The 14,728-nt window shown below is 55.7% G+C and overlaps 4 protein-coding genes across 4 annotated transcripts; 2 read left to right on the forward strand and 2 right to left on the reverse strand.

Moving 5' to 3' along the window:
- Positions 1–19: 19 nt before the first annotated feature.
- ASPSYDRAFT_75781 (uncharacterized protein) lies at positions 20–7,503 on the reverse strand. The gene is made up of 3 exons (XM_040850830.1): positions 6,995–7,503; positions 406–6,933; positions 20–328 (listed from the first exon to the last, which is right to left on the reverse strand). The coding sequence occupies exons 1-3, from the start codon at positions 7,454–7,456 to the stop codon at positions 140–142; spliced, it is 7,179 nt and encodes a 2,392-aa protein (XP_040705566.1). The 5' UTR covers positions 7,457–7,503; the 3' UTR covers positions 20–139.
- A 1,391-nt stretch (positions 7,504–8,894) lies between these two features.
- On the forward strand, positions 8,895–10,016 carry ASPSYDRAFT_146056 (uncharacterized protein; the record flags this gene model as incomplete). The annotated part of the gene is made up of 2 exons (XM_040841583.1): positions 8,895–9,534; positions 9,604–10,016. Coding segments are annotated over 2 exons (1,053 nt in total), but the record flags the coding sequence as incomplete, so codon positions are not given.
- Positions 10,017–10,351: 335 nt separating this feature from the next.
- Positions 10,352–12,445, reverse strand: ASPSYDRAFT_40299 (Zn(II)2Cys6 transcription factor). The gene is made up of 3 exons (XM_040846059.1): positions 12,304–12,445; positions 11,451–12,255; positions 10,352–11,404 (listed from the first exon to the last, which is right to left on the reverse strand). Exons 1-3 carry the CDS (start codon positions 12,339–12,341, stop codon positions 10,505–10,507), a joined length of 1,743 nt encoding a protein of 580 aa, XP_040705568.1. The 5' UTR covers positions 12,342–12,445; the 3' UTR covers positions 10,352–10,504.
- Positions 12,446–12,600: 155 nt separating this feature from the next.
- On the forward strand, positions 12,601–13,957 carry ASPSYDRAFT_128702 (agmatinase). The gene is made up of 4 exons (XM_040840508.1): positions 12,601–12,690; positions 12,736–12,821; positions 12,872–13,574; positions 13,625–13,957. Exons 1-4 carry the CDS (start codon positions 12,606–12,608, stop codon positions 13,882–13,884), a joined length of 1,134 nt encoding a protein of 377 aa, XP_040705569.1. The 5' UTR covers positions 12,601–12,605; the 3' UTR covers positions 13,885–13,957.
- The last annotated feature ends 771 nt before the right edge of the window (positions 13,958–14,728 follow it).

Here is a 14,728-nt window from a genome sequence, read left to right on the forward strand (position 1 = left end):
AAAAAAAGAAGAAAAATCCAAGATCCAGACTGTTGCTTTTATACATGGTCAGCTTCTGAGGGCGTGTTTGTATCAGGGCAGATAGACCTTTCTCCTGGGATGGAACGAGGTCTAGATCAGACTCAGCAGTATCAGCTTATCAGCTTGTTCTGAATCGCTGTCGCTTGGACGCTCGCGCAGACCCAAGCACGGCCGTCACCTCCGCCATAACACCGCAGAGAGTGTCCCGCAGACAGCGGGCGTCAGACTCTGATAGGAAATCATCCCAGTAGCGGATGTGGAGCTCAGCATGGGAGTGAAATAGGATCACGGCGGCCACCACTTTATACTGGGTCTTGGGGTTAGATTTGGCTTGATGATTTGCAAATGTGGGTATGAGTAATCAGGGGTATAGTATATAGTTACCTCGGTGGGATCGTAGGTCTCTAGCAGCTTCAGGTGAATGGGTTGTTGGTCCGGGGTATCAAGGGCCATGGCCGGTTGCACGGTGAGACATGTATTGAATAAACAGTCCTGCCCGGTGGCGTGCAGGATGCGCTGCAACGAGGTATGTTGGTGGCGAGTACGGTCTGTCATCGCGGCCTGGTTGCAGCGGAGAGTGTGCAGGAGCTCGTCGGGGGTGGGATGGACGGACGAAAAACGCAGGCGACAGGGGACAATGTTGAAGACAGGGCCAACCATCTGCAGGATGCCAGGGACGGCAGCATCGCGACAGGACTTGAGCGTCCCGAAACATACCTCGACTGAGTGGAGGGTGCGAGCAAGCACCAGGCCCCAGATTGTCTGGAAAATGTTGGTGACTGTCAGCCCTGACGCTTGCGAGACGCCAGTTAGTGTAGCGGAATCGTTGATTCGCTTGATAATCGTGCGGACTCGAGGGGGCGGACCACAGGCTCGTAACGGGAGGCCTCGAGATTTCGGGAATAGACAGGGAGCTATGCCTCGGAGGGTATCCTTCCAGAAGGGAAGATGGGCTTCTGCGGGCTGTAGAGCGTTGACAAAGGCAGCGTATTGCGAATAGCAAGGTGCTGGGTCCATCTGGCAGGACCGATTGAGGGACAGAGCAGCTATTTCGTGCAGCAGGATGGTCATCGATGCCGCATCGATCAGTGCCTTGTCGAATTCAAACAGCCACCACACCTGCCCATGCGGTCCCTCGGCCAGGATCGAATGATGCGGCATCGAGCCTTCTAAGCAGCGCACCGGCTTGTGGCTCCATAGCGCCGCCGGGGATTGGACTGGCGGGGTGTTCCAGATTTGGATGACTCTATCAACCGACTTGAGTACCACTTGTGTAGGCCGCAGAGGGTCGCCAGGCCACGGTAGCAGAACACTCCGTAGCATAGCGTGGCGTTGAATGACCTGCTCCAGAGCATATGCAACGTCAGCCACCTTGACGCGTCCGGAGGACTGGATTTCCCAGATACATCGCTGCTTATGCATGCCAGCGTTCGAGAGCTGATCGGCAATGATTCCGACATGGGGAGCAGGGCACTCGAACGCATCCTGAATGGAGTCCGCGGTAACGTGCGACATCATCCCCCTTCGTGCGTGTTCCAAGCGGCTGCCTTGCCTGCACATCGTGTGGTAGCCGGGGGCTTTGGCTGTCTGGATGGCCGGCCTAGGATGCAGGTCCCGCCATTCCAGCTGCTCGGACAAGACCGCGATCGATTTTCTCTCCAGGAGGTCTACCATGGTAATCGCCAGGCCATGTTTGCGGCAGGCTGCGAGGAGCTGCATGGCGAGCAGGGAATTTCCGCCCATTTCAAAAAAGCTCTGGTCGATCCCGAGGGTGTCCTCGGGGGTCTTCAGGATATCGGCGAAGATGCGGCGGACCAGGGTCTGAGTCGGGGTTGAAGGTCCGCGCTGAGGAGACTTCGTCTTCGTGTCAAAGTACAGCGCGAGGCGCTCAGCGGAGAGCTGCGAGGCCTTGTCCAGCAGCAGCCTGCGATCCGTCTTTCCGGACGGCGACAGCGGAAGCCAGGCAATGGGGATAACGACTGACGGGACCATGTACGGCGCCAGCACTGCACGGAGAGATGCCAGGAGACTTTCAGCCAGCAGTCTGTTCTGCTCGTTCACGTCCTCAAACAGGCCGGGTTGCGCTTGGCCGATCTTTCTAGGAGCAAGGAACAGGACCAGCATCGACCGAGTTAGGGCTTTGAACGGCACCAAACCGGCAACCGCTATTTGATCCGCGAGCGACTGCGCCGCCTGCTGTTCAATCTCCTGCAGCTCTATGCGCTGGCCATGCAACTTGACCTGCGTGTCTCTCCGGCCCATAAAGACCATCGTGCCATCCGCGGTGTACCGGACCAGGTCGCCGGTGCGATAGAATCTCTCGTCCGCCGCGATCCCAAAGTCAGGGCCCCAGCTGGGGCCGCGGACGAACGAGGCCTGGGACTTTGCTGGATTGTTCAGATACCCGCGAGCCACCATCGCACCCGAGAGGAGCAGTTCGCCCGTCGCGCCGACAGGAAGCAGCCGGTGATGGCTGTCCGGGTCCACGATCCAGGCACGCCCGTTCAGGCAGCGCCCAATGTTGCTGGGCTCAGCGGGAGTGCGGCTTGACACCTCGCGCGTTGTGCTAGACACCGCGCATTCCGCTGGTCCGTAACCAACTTTCAGTTGCACTTGGCCCGCCCATTTGTCGATGTCGGCGGTGGATACGGCTTCTCCTGCCAGCAGCAGGGTGTCGAGAGCCGGCAGTTCTGCGGGCGACAACATCCGGGCCACGGAGGGGGTCAAGACAGCCCAGTTCACCTTGAGGTGTCTCATCGCCCTGGGAAGGTCGCCGAGGCGGTCCTCCTCCGACGGAATGCATATACAACCCCCGGCCAAGAGGGTCCACATCGTTTCCAGGATCATGGCGTCGAACGCCACCGATGAGTTATACAGGACTCGGCTGGTCTTGCCGAGTGCGAAGCTCGCTTGGTACGCCTGCGCCGAGGTGTGACACATGGCATGCTCGATGACTATGCCCTTGGGAAGGCCCGTCGAGCCGGAGGTAAAGGCCACATACATCGGGATATGCGGGTCGGGGGACGGTGGGCCTGGCACTGACGCATCGCAGCTGCGAGGTGCAAGCAGCAGCAGCTCGGCTGTTGGTACGGTAGTCTGCAGCCCGATCCGATCTACTTCTGCAGCTGTAGTCGAGGATGCAATGACCCTCGCCACGTTGCCGGCGCTGCACATCTGGCGAAGTCGCTGGGGAGGAAACGCCGGCTCGAGCATCATGAACGCACACCCGCCTATCAGCACTCCGAGCATCGCCACAATCTGCCATCTGGACCGCTCCATGCAGATGGCAATCGTCTCCCCCGGACTGGCCCCTTCGACCTGGAGATGCGCTGCCCATTGGCGCGCGTGCTCGAACAGCTCGCGGTACGTGAAAGCACCATCCCAGCTCGACACAGCGGGCGCCTCAGGCTGGCAGGACAGCCAGCTCTGGATGGCATCATGAACCCTGGAAACCTGGAATGTCGGTTCCGGATTCCAGCTGCGGATCTGCTCGCGATCGCAGTTGGTAAAGCCGCGGATAGCGTCGAGAGTCGCATCTGGCCTGTCCAGAATTCGACAGACAAAACCCTCAAACTGGCCCAGCGCATGGTCGATAAGCCAAGGGTCCAACACGTTTCCATCAAAAATGGCCTCCACTTGCACGCCTTGCTTTTCCTGGATTTCCACCACGATGGTGAGGATGTGGGAAGTAAACCTATGCTGCTGGGTCTGGTTTTGCGGTACATCGGCCAGCAACTGCGACTGTTTCAACAGCGGGCGAGGCTGGATGACCAGGAGGGTCTGGAACTGGCACGCCAGTGCGGCCTCGGGGCTGGCCTGGCCGATCTGGACGAGGCCGGTTTGCTCGAATGGGATGGTGCTGGACATCCAGGACTGGATTCCTTCGAGGGTGCTCTGGACGGTGGAGGCTGGATCGAGGGCGACGCGCATGGGAAACGTCGCAATGGTGGGACCCATCAGGTTCTCGATTCCTGGCACCGGAGCGTTGCGCCCAGAGACGGTCGTGCCGAACACGACGTCGTCCAGGCCGGTCCTGCTGGCCTGTAGAATGGCCCAGGCGAGCTGGACGACGGTGGCCGTCGTGTACCCTGCGTTTGGGGTGGTGGTGGAGAGAGATATCTGACGCTGCTTGACGGCCATCCGGCGCGGTCTCACCCAGCCTGGAGGAGCAGCGGGGAAGAGGGGGCTACCAAAACCGCTGAAAGAGTCTCTCCAGAACCTGCCAGCTGCTGTGCGGTCAAGGCGAGCTCGATAGTGGAGTAACTGCTGCATTCCTTCACGATTGGGCAAGGACTTGCCGTGGTATAGTTGTTCAACATCGTCCAAGAGGCTCCAGTACGACCACCCATCGAAGACGGCGTGATGCATACGAAGCACAAACAAGGGGCCCTTGCCGCCCGGCCCTTGACCAGCAATCCCATACCGGATCAGTGGCTGTCCAAACGCGAGATGGTATGCGTTGATCGTTTTGACCACTCCCTCCAGCGCCAGCCCTTCCGTCCAAGAAGGATCGTCCTTCGTCACCACTTGATAAACCTCATCACTGGCGTGCCTGACAAGGCGCGTTCGCAGGATTGCCCTTGCAGTAACAATCTGCTGCCAGCTTCTCTTAAACAGGTTCATGTCGATATCACGAGGAAGCTGGAAAGCGAAGGTCCCTGTAAAGTCCATTCCCCCGTCAGAGGACAGATACATCATAGCCTCCTGGACTGGGGTACATGGGAAGGCGTCCAGGATCCGCTCCTCACTCATTCTGCACTGCTCAGCAGCTCTGCGCAGGGCTGTTTGGGCATCATCCCCCATGAGGCTGAATGCAGGAATGGGCCGCGTGGGCTGGACAGGAACAGCTACCCTGGCCAAGGCTGCAATCGTCTGGTGGGAGAAGAAATCCGACATGGAGAGCGCCCAGCCCTGTTTTCGCAGTCTCGTCACGATATTGATGGCCATGATTGAATTGCCGCCCAGTTTGAAGAAACTGTCAGCGCAGTTGACGCTGCCAGCTGGCATCTGAAGTTGGTCCACCACGAGCCGGTGGAGGACATGCTCCATCTTGGTCATCTCCCTCTGGTCTTTGGAGACGGATGAGACGTAAGTCATCAGCTCTGGCAAGGGCATCTCGGCGACAATGTTCCGCAGGCGTCTGCGATCGACCTTGCCTGTCGGTAGAAGGGGCACATGGGTCAGCGGAATGTACAGGGACGGGACCATGAATCGCGCCAGTCGATCAGCGAGGTATTGATGCAGTCGCGCGAAAGATGCCCGGCGGCCACTGTCAACAGTGCTGGAGATGCTGTCGACCTGGACGCTGTCGGACGTTGCCACAGCGCCTTGACATCTGTCCACAAGGAAGAGCGCCACGCGCGGCGGACCCCGAGAAGGGGAGAGTATCTCCGCCACAGCAACCGTTTCAGGATGGAATGCCTCTGCGCATTGCTCGATCTCGTGCAACTCGACTCGCTGCCCTTGGACCTTGACCTGGCTGTCCTTACGCCCGCAGTATTGAAGGGTGCCGTCGTGGATGTTATACCGGACCAAGTCCCCAGTCCGGTAGAAGCGAGCTTGCGGACATATCTGGAACTGGCTCGCCCACCGAGGAGACGTGATGAAGCTTGCGTCCGCCGGACGATTAATGTAACCTCTCCCCACAATGGGGCCGCCGATGACAAGCTCTCCCGTGGCACCCAGCAGGGCCAGTTGATGGTGATCTTGTGGGTTGACCACCCAGCACGTCCCACTGCAGGACCTCCCGATATTGAATGGGTCCGCTGCATCAGGCGTGCGATGGACTGTAGCCACGATGGTACATTCCGCTGGGCCGTAGGCCACCAGGAGTCGCTGTTGGTTTCCCCGGCTCCATGTCACCACGTCGGAAGACTGTATAGGTTCGCCTCCGAGTACCACCGTGCGAACCAAGGACACTTCGTCTGGATGTAGTCTCCGCGCCACAGTAGGAGTTAGCTCCATCCAATTAACACGCAACTTCCGAATCGCCGCCGCCAGGTCTTGCAGTCTCTGCTCCTCCGACGGCACGCATATGCATCCGCCAACAATCAATGTCGTCAGGATTTCCTGGATACTGATATCGAACCCGTAGGACGCAAACTGCAGCACCCGAGACGACGGCTGCAACTGCTGGGCAGGGGCATTCCCAAGAGCGCTGGCGCAGAAGGATCTATGCTCGATCACAACACCCTTGGGCTTGCCCGTCGAGCCGGAGGTGAACGCCACGTAGGCAGCGTTATGTGGGGTAACAGGCCGGCGTAACGCTCTGGTAATGGGAGGATGGCGCTGGGTGATGTCTGGAAGGACCAGGACAGTCTCATTGAGCTGCTGGGTCAATGCCAGCTGCGCACGGGATGTGAGGATCAGTTGCGGCTGTATGTCTTCGCAGATGCTCTTGAGGCGCGCCAGCGGATATGACGGGTCGAGCAGGGCGAACGCAGCGCCGGCCCTCAGAACGCCCAGAATGGCGACAGCCGTCCAGACTGACTTTTCAAAGCAGACGGGCACGACAGACTCGGGGCCAATGTGTCGAGATGCGAGATGCCTGGCCACTGTGTCCGAGAATTGGTCCAACTCGTAGTACTTCAGAGCGCCATCCCAGGCACAGACGGCCGGCGCCAGAGGCTGCCTCTTACACTTCTTCAATATTAATGTATGGATACAAGAGGAGTTTGTCGTCGCCATCAGGCCTGGTTGGTTCCATTTCCTAACCAGGTCAATGGATAGAGGGCCCAGGAGAGATAGTTCTCTGTCTCCTCCTGCCCCAGGATCACCAATGACAGTCCCCAGGACCTGGACAAACGAGTCTAGAAGGACCTCTGAAAATGATGTCACGGCCGAGGACAATGTCGAGCAAACCAGAGTGTTCTCGTGTGGGTCATGGTCACACAAGATGGTCAATGCACAGTCCTGCAGGGCCGATTAATGACTTTATTCCACATCGTGAATATAACAGGGCGGGGCCACTCACCGACGCAAGATCATCAATGCAAGGGTGCGTTGCACTATTGGCGCTGGCCGAGTCTCCTTTGCGTCGGAACCACAGCCACGTATCGAAGAGAAAGTCTGTCTCACAGCTATTGCACCACGGTTGCACCGACGACATCGTCAGTCGCTTTGCCTCGTGGCCATGATTCCCTGATGACAGTGACCATTGCTCGACGTGTGCTCTCAACGGAGAAGTAAGATCCCCATGCAAACCTGGCTTCCCATTCCCGCTCTCTATGTAGCCAAACACCGGCGTTTGCTTCCCTGTATAATTCCCAAGCAGGACGGACCATGATACCTTAATGAGTTTCACTAGACGGGGTAACTGATCTGGATTTCTCCATTCGTCTGGCAGCGGCCTTGAGACAGAAATAGAGCGTTTGGTCGCCTGCCGGGATCCGGGAGCCTGGCGTGGGAGCAGGCACTCTCTGTCAACGGCGGACATTGTTAGGATCAAACTCGCGGTTGTTTAGAACGCTGGAATAGAAAGACCGTACTGACATCGCCACGCGGCGAGCACTAAATACTCCTGCCGTCAACGCAAAGACGTGCTTACTGCTTACTTCCTCGTGAATTTCACCGATACCTGTACGACTTGAGCATAGGTGGTCAGAACGTGAATTCCCTTGCGTGACCTCCTTGCAGCCATCTGTTCCATGCAATGCCTTAGGGTCTTCGTTTCGTGAGCAGAGCAGAGCTTGCAGGTTGCATCCGGGTCCCCTGGTCTGAGGGCATTCCTCAGCATCAAGCAGCCAGTGAGCAATGGGAGACATGCGATAGCATCGAGAACCATGTAAGGGCTAGGCCTTGACTGTCCAGAAGCGTGAGATTCCTTGCATCCCTCTTACGACCCGGGAATGGCTGTGGCGCAAGCAATACAACCGAAAGCTTGGAATGTGGAAGCGTTGCATGTATCAGGCGGACGTGCAGGTAACCCTTGCTGCCTGGTGAGACCGAGACTGCAGCAGTTTGCCCGTGGGGCGTTTAAGAAGCCAGCCCCAAGAGGTGAACCGTGAACTTCTTGGTCCAGGTATTCCCACCGCAGCTGAACCCAACGGCAGCGAGAGAGAAATCCATTCGAGCAGATCTAGTCCGCCAGCAGAATGAACATGGGGCTTCTCGACCATATCGACTTTGCCAGACGATATCCCAGCGTGCCCTCTGCTGGGGCTATGCTTCTTCTTCTTCTCCTTTTCGCAGCAGTGGCGACAGATTACCTCCAGTTGTTGCGGAAAAGGCGGGCACTCCAGGGTATCCCCATCGTCGGGGAAGGGAGCTACTGGCAGCGCCGATTGAACAGGGCGCCGATAGCGAGGGACTTTAATGGAATTTTGCAGCAAGCATTCGATACGGTAGGCGTGGGGGAATAGGTTAGAATCGGCTTGGTTGGCCTAGCTGATGGGCAATAAATAGTACACCAGTGAGGGACAAGCGTGGGCAATGCCATTCGGTCGAGATTATATGGTTGTCCTGCCGCCCAACTCGTTGAAGGATTACGATAGCAAAACGCCAGACCATTTCAGCTTCGTTGACGCTGTCAATCATGTATCGACCCCTGGATCTTCGTAACGTGGCCACACGGGACTAATTGTGCGCGATCATGTTTAGGCATTTGGCATTAAATCCACCTGCCCGATGACCAGGGATCACGTCAAAGCAGTACAGGTATCTGTGTCCAAGAGACACAATTTGAGTGAGGGGTACCTGCACGGCATCGCTGAGCAAAGCAGTGGAAGTTAACATCTGCCACCCTCAGGTCCGATGCATGATGCGGTCGTCGCCGCAATCGACCAGGAGCTCGGAGCAGTCGTCGCGCAAAAAGACCAGGGTCTGTAGCACTTCCCCTTCCGTTGATATCGTCCAGTTCCTGAATATGAGCACTAGATTGGCATCCCTTCGTTGCATACCAGGCCATCTGGACCATGATGATTAAGGTTGCAACGGCATACATCATCGGTCCCGAGTTTGGACAGGATCCAGAATACATTCGGCACTGTGTGGACTTCTGCTGCCAGACGAGCGAGTTTCGTGACTATCGTGCACTATTCCCCGAGAGTCTTCGACCACTTCTTGCGAGGCTGTCGCGATGCGGTCGAGCGTTGAATACCACCATTGCCCAGGCCAAGCGACAGTTGATCCCGGAAATCCGCCAACGGATAGAACGTGCGCGGAATGGGTCGCTTCCTGACGGTCTCCGGCACACGTTAGTTGATGCGAGCATTCAGATCAAGTTAAAAGCTGGAGAAATCGACCGAGACACTGCCCTGGGCGATGAGGTGGTCAGTTCTCTGGCCGGAGACTGTCTGCTCAGTGCCCTGGAAATCGCGTTTCCCATTGCCGCATATATCATCGGGATGATGGGCTACGCCATTGCAGACCCCGGATATGCAGACGTGTTGCGGGAGGAAATCAAGGCCGCTGTCGACGCAACCGGAGGCGAGTGGCCCATTGATATCCTGGACCAGATGCCGCGGCTGGAGAGCTTTGCCCGGGAAACTGTTCGTTGCGATACAACCTCGATATGTACGTGTACCATTCCCTCCAAGCAGCCCACGGGCACCAAAGTTCGCTGACTGGAGCCATCTTGATCAGTTACTGCAACGCGGCGTCTGCAAAAGCCTGTTCGGCTCGACTCCATTGGGCGGACCTTAGATCGGGGCCACTTCGTCACTATGCCTGCACAGTTTCTGCACCAGAACCCGGCGGTCTATCATGACCCAGACCGCTTCGATGGCTGCCGGTTTTACGACAAGGACACCAATCGCTGCTATCCCCGTGTCGCGACGGGGACCCGCGATTTCTTGCCCTTTGGGTACGGGGCCGAGATGTGTCCGGGCCGAGACTTGGGCATGCGCCAGGCGCGTCTGGCCTTTGCCAAAATCCTGATCGCATTTGATCTGGATTCGTATCCGGTCCGAGGTGTGAAGACAGCCAACAAGGCGTCCAGTCCCACGGCAGTTATAGATCCGGAGTTCAAACTACAGTGGAGACGCAGGACTGGCTGATCCTCAGCAGTCCGCGAGTAGCTAACTATGCGAGGGAATATGAGATAGTGGACGGCTTTGTGAGTTTGGGGAACATTCTTAGTGCCGAAGCACCCTCCTTTTTTTTTTTTTTTTTGGTTTGACTCGGGAAGAGGGTGATTGACTTGTGTGTGTGGTCAGTGGTCACCGTACGCCCGCCGGTTATAATAAACCCTAAACTAGCAGAGTTAAAACTTGATTAAGCATCTCCTCTACTTGCTTTAGCTTTGACTTGAATCCGGGGATGAAACACGCGACGATCCGCCAACTTTAACTCGCCTTATTCAACTTAATCTTCAAGCTTAATTTCGATTGAGGGTAGCTAGAGTATACGCCTTGGGTCTGGTTGATTTCCTAGAGGTTGGTTACGCTTGGTACATGAGGTATATTTCAAACCAGAAATAGAAAATAACCAAACTCCAGGAACTCGTACATAATAGTCCTAGGTGCCGGAATAGTCAATAGGGAGACTATCCCCCACTCATAACCCTCCTCCCACTCCGCCTTAGAACAGCCATCCACCGCGGCCCAGTTACTTCAGCACATGTATCCTCATCCTCCCACACCTCCTGTACAACACCCCATAATATAGCAATACTACCGATACAATACCGCTGCACGTTAACCCACCAGGTCCTCCACAACGGTCGCTCATGCACACCCGCCTCACAAGCCGCAATGAATCCCGGCCAGACAATCGGCGCCATGGCGTTCCACCCGCTGCGGGCGCCGACGGAGGACTTTAACGCTTCTGCTGCGAGGAGGTTCGTCACGCAAATGTGGTTGTGGTCTGCTCGGGAGACGCTTGAGGATGCAGTTGAAGAGTGCGTGGTATCCCAGTTCGTTATGGTGTAGAAGTATACGACTAGGGCGGCGTGGAAGGCGAGGATGTGGCAGCGGAGGAGGGAGAGTGTTTCGGTGTCGTCTGCTGGGACGGAAGAGAGGGGTTCGTCGGTGATGGACCAGGATGTTAAAGCGTCGTGGGTTATTGAGATTGCCTGCTCGAGGGAATTGGGGATGGTGAGCTGGTTGGTTTTATAGTAGCGGAGGTGCTGTGATAGGGAGATCGTAAGGTCCATGTAGCTGGCTAGAGTGGCGGTAATGCCGTACGTAAATTCTAGACTGTGGTTATCTGGAAAGAATGCGGATCTGGCGAATAAGTCGTTAATGGTCACCGGTATTTGCTCTCGCCATACCTTCGGCGGTAGGTATGGGTCTGTTGAGCGAGATAGAGTGCCCATGAACGAGCAGATCGTCGATAGTTGATCTGTCCCCGGGGACTGAAGAGCGGAATTCTGCTTCACCACTGACAGCAGTTTCTCGCAGCCATCGAGGTGGATCCAAAAGTCACTCATACTACCCTCCATAAGCTACGAACGTTAGCCACCTGCTATACTCATTTTATGCAAGACATACATCTATTGAAACCATTGATAGCATGGCAGCCATAGTCGTGTGGGAATCGTCGATATCTGCCTCGGTTATTGATAGCTGGAGACTCTCGATGGCTTTAAGCCGGTGTAGACGTCCCTGGTTATACCGAGCCCTGCTCGGACAGTGCCTGTGCATATGAAACGCCGAGACAGCGAGAAGGGCATGCAGCAGCGCCGTACCAACATGCGACGGCGTCCCACCGATACCCACAAGCAGCGATGAAGCCGCCGCGTCCATCGCCTTCGGGACATACAAAGACCGATACGGATTCAGAGTATGCTGCGCCGGCTGCATGAGATCGGCGACGACGTGGATATAATTGTCCATCAATTCCATCATCGCCGGGTCGACATGCACGGACAATTCGTCTCCCAGAAGCAGTTCGGCCGCCTCTTCCCACGGCGGAGACATTACCTGACCTCCACCTCCAACCAGTTCCAACTGCATCTCATTCGGGCTTTCTGCTAAAAGACTGGGGTCGCCAATTTCCAGCTGCTCGGGCTCGTCAAATGAAAACGCCGAGAACGCACCGACAATGCCCTCCCCGACAACATCGACGATCGCCTCTAGCTCATCTAGCATGAGATCGATGTCCTGCAGATCCACCTGCACCGGCAGCCGAGGATCATATATAAGCATGGCCTTCCGCTTAACGTCGCACGGCCGCTCATGTTCCCCGCCGATCCAATGCAGTGCGACGCCGTACCCCTCGCACGAGTCACCGCAGCGACGACACAGCGGACGGCGACTATCGCATTTTACCTTGCGGCGACGACATGTCCAGCATCTGTCTTATTATTAGTGATGGAAATGACAATGAGGCCGTTGGGAATACCCGGCAAAGGTCTTGGTTTTTGTTACTCGGCGGGGCATGATGCGTGATTAATGGACTTGATAGCGAGAAAGCAGGCGTCAGCGACAGATCTCCAGAATATGCCGAGTAATAAGAGGTTCTGGGCTTTGATAGCAGACGATGTCATGAAAGAGGAGGAGATGAAAAGGAGGGAAGTCGTCAGCGAGAGCAGTGCGGGGAGTTGGAGACGGTGGAGCCTCGTATACAGAGCGAGCCGAGTATAAATATTATAACACTACATTTTTTTATCTTTGACAGTTTTGAAAATTCAACCAGCTCCCGCCATGAAGTTCTGCGCAGCTCTCCTGGCCTTTGGCCAAATCGCATACACCCTCAATGTTGGGCCAAACTACCAGCACCCTATTGAAGGTCAGCACCGCCACCTAGTAAACCAGCAATCACTAACCTGTACAGACCTCGACAAAGACCTCCCCTTCTCCCAGCCGGTCACATTCGCCCATTTAGAATGGCAGCGCTGTCTCGCCGCCTCGCATAACACAGTACGATACCCACCACAGCCACAACCACAGTATCAAACTAACAAAAGCAGCCCCTCGACATCGCAGTCCTCGGCTTCCCCTACGACACAAGCACATCCTACCGCCCCGGCGCACGCTTCGGACCACGCGGTATCCGCGCCGGCTCCTCGCGCGAGAAAAAGGGCCGCAGCTACAATACCGTCTGGGGCGTCGATCCATTCGAAGAGGACCTGGCCATAATCGACTGCGGCGATGTCCCGATCACGCCCTTCGACGCCGCGCATGCATTTAAGCAGATGGAGCAAGGGTACCGACAGGTCCTGTACCATGAGACGACGACCAACGGGAGTAAAGCGGGTTGGACGCATCCTCGTATTGTGAGTCTAGGCGGGGACCACTCGATTGTTCTCCCAATTCTTCGTTCTTTGAAGACGGTTTATGGGCCGATTTCGGTGATTCATCTGGATTCGCATCTGGATACTTGGGATCCGTATGAGGGGTATACGGGGATTGCCTCGGAGCAGTCGGCCATTACGCACGGGACGTTCTTCTGGCATGCGAGTCGGGAGGGGTGTATTAAGAAGGGAGCAAGTGTGCATGGCGGACTGCGGACGAAGTTATTTGGACCGAAGGATTATGAGATTGACGAGCAGAATGTTGGGTTCCACCGGATTGAGGCGCACGAGATTGATGTTATTGGCGTTGAGGGGATTGTGAAGCGGACAGTTGATGTGGTTGGGGATAACCCGGTCTATCTTTCTATTGATATTGATGGTAAGCGAAGCCCTATACACCGCTATATTGGATAACGCTGACTATGGCAGTTCTGGACCCGAGTATCGCTCCCGCGACTGGCACGCCTGAGTCTGGGGGTTGGACTACTAGAGAGTTGAAGCGGTATATCAAGGGATTGGAGGGACTGAACCTTGTTGGAGCAGACGTTGTAGAGGTCAGCCCCCCGTACGACTCGACTGCTGAGACTACTTCGGTGGCCGCGGCAGACCTCATTATTGATATCCTGGCCGCGATGACCAAGAACAAAAAGGGGGTCCCTGTTCAAGCCGCCCGGAAGGATGAATTGTGATACGCCCGCCGTTATTCTTGGATTGTTCACCAGAATCGCATGGGGGTTTGAGCTGCATAGCGAGCAAGTTGGGGTTGTTAGTATGAAGTTATCAACTATGTTATGAATTGAAATATATCTTTCTAAAAATCCTGCGCTAGTTCCCGTTAATATTACATTAGCCCTCGATTTGAACCCTTTCCCACTCCCGACAAGCAACCCAAGGCCAAAACTTATCAGCAGTCTACCGCCATTGAGATTTCTTCCCGAAAGAAATGCCGGGTCCAAACGACTACACCCTCGGCTGGATATGTGCTATCCAAATCGAATACGACGATGTCTCCAGCAATACTTCAGCAGCTGATAGTAATTACTACACGATAGAAAGAATTGGCAAGCACAATGTTCTTCTGGTCGTTCGGCCAAAGGATAATGCGGCGCAACGTTTGCTGCATCCGTTGCAAGAGATATGTTGCAAACCTTTAGCAATGTCCGTCTTGCTTGATGGCCGGTATTGGCGGTGGTGAACTCGGTGGTCTAGTGTCCCGGCACGTAACAAAGCATTCCTATCCTGAATCTGGCCTTTCCGAACTAGCGAACCATGGTTAAAATCTGCAGGGGAATTCCGAGATATTTTCATTCCAACCGCTTGGGCAAACCATACGGCGAAGAATACGACGTGGTTGTGGATGTATATTTATTTCTGGCGCCTGCGCTTAATTAGCGGCTATTCACGGGGGGTCATCAAATACAATGTAGCAAAGTATAACTAGAGACTTGAATTTCCTGGTGATATATTATAAATGCCCCAACCTCAGATCACTTGGGTTACTTATCTCTGCCATCAACATGGTGGTGAAGCGGG

This window comes from Aspergillus sydowii, assembly GCF_001890705.1.
Source record: "Aspergillus sydowii CBS 593.65 unplaced genomic scaffold ASPSYscaffold_2, whole genome shotgun sequence".
In the NCBI taxonomy this organism is placed as follows: Eukaryota; Fungi; Ascomycota; class Eurotiomycetes; order Eurotiales; family Aspergillaceae; genus Aspergillus; species Aspergillus sydowii.

Excerpts from the sequence above, each read along its gene's own strand:
- ASPSYDRAFT_40299 (XM_040846059.1), bottom strand. The coding sequence starts at position 12,341 with ATGCCCCGCCGAGTAACAAAAACCAAGACCTTTGCCGG. Across the intron at positions 12,256-12,303 it reads AAAACCAAGACCTTTGCCGG|ATGCTGGACATGTCGTCGCC; the intron begins GTATTCCCAACG and ends ATAATAAGACAG. Across the intron at positions 11,405-11,450 it reads TATCAATGGTTTCAATAGAT|CTTATGGAGGGTAGTATGAG; the intron begins GTATGTCTTGCA and ends TAACGTTCGTAG.
- ASPSYDRAFT_128702 (XM_040840508.1), top strand. The coding sequence starts at position 12,606 with ATGAAGTTCTGCGCAGCTCTCCTGGCCTTTGGCCAAATCGCATACACC. Across the intron at positions 12,822-12,871 it reads TCGCCGCCTCGCATAACACA|CCCCTCGACATCGCAGTCCT; the intron begins GTACGATACCCA and ends TAACAAAAGCAG. Across the intron at positions 13,575-13,624 it reads TCTTTCTATTGATATTGATG|TTCTGGACCCGAGTATCGCT; the intron begins GTAAGCGAAGCC and ends TGACTATGGCAG.
- ASPSYDRAFT_75781 (XM_040850830.1), bottom strand. The coding sequence starts at position 7,456 with ATGTCCGCCGTTGACAGAGAGTGCCTGCTCCCACGCCAGGCTCCCGGA. Across the intron at positions 6,934-6,994 it reads GCATTGATGATCTTGCGTCG|GACTGTGCATTGACCATCTT; the intron begins GTGAGTGGCCCC and ends TCGGCCCTGCAG. Across the intron at positions 329-405 it reads AGACCTACGATCCCACCGAG|TATAAAGTGGTGGCCGCCGT; the intron begins GTAACTATATAC and ends CCCAAGACCCAG.